This window comes from Nanorana parkeri, unplaced genomic scaffold (assembly GCF_000935625.1).
Source record: "Nanorana parkeri isolate BGI_ZX_2015 unplaced genomic scaffold, ASM93562v1 scaffold131, whole genome shotgun sequence".
Classification (NCBI taxonomy): Eukaryota; Metazoa; Chordata; class Amphibia; order Anura; family Dicroglossidae; genus Nanorana; species Nanorana parkeri.
Genome location: NW_017306399.1, coordinates 1,238,569 through 1,239,109, shown reverse-complemented (window position 1 = coordinate 1,239,109; position 541 = coordinate 1,238,569). Strand labels below are relative to the sequence as shown.

Genomic DNA, 541 nt, shown 5'->3' with positions numbered 1-541 from the left:
AGTAATAGGATTGTTTTGGCCGACCACCAATTATTCCTATGCAGTAGTCCAGGCTTAGAATCCCCTACAAAGAAAAAACACACATTAAAGGGGTGCTCCAGGGAAATGTAATAAATAGGGATATAAAGGCTTCGACTTTTTTCCTATATACAAATACTATAACTAGGGCTGCAACAACTTATCGGCTAACTAATCGATTTTGAAAATAATCGTTAGCTGCAGCTCTAACTATAACTATTTGCAACCCGACCTAATAGTTTATCAGAGGGCTGGGCAACCTTGGCCTTAAAGTCTTACAGTTCATTTTCTTTAGGAAGCAGCCACAGCTGCAGCAGAAAAGCCTGCCCCCTGCCAGCATGCTGCAGAGAAGGACCTTTGCTCTGTGTGGAAGCAGTAGTCTCTCTGCAGAAGAACCTATAAGCGCTGCACTCTGCAAAAACTCATGCTGCTCCCTGCTTGGAGACAGGTAGCTCCGCCTGAGCAGGGCGCGTGGCAGACCTCTGCAGAGAGACAACTGATGGCACAAAGCGCAAGGGTCCTT

At 46.0% G+C, this 541-nt stretch overlaps 1 protein-coding gene across 1 annotated transcript in view; it reads right to left on the bottom strand.

Moving 5' to 3' along the window:
- ATG4C (autophagy related 4C cysteine peptidase) overlaps positions 1-541 on the bottom strand; it is a 27,878-nt gene that overhangs the window by 11,971 nt on the left and 15,366 nt on the right. Inside the window, 1 exon segment of the mRNA XM_018553843.1 lies at positions 1-64. Coding sequence (XP_018409345.1) covers positions 1-64 — 64 coding nt within the window.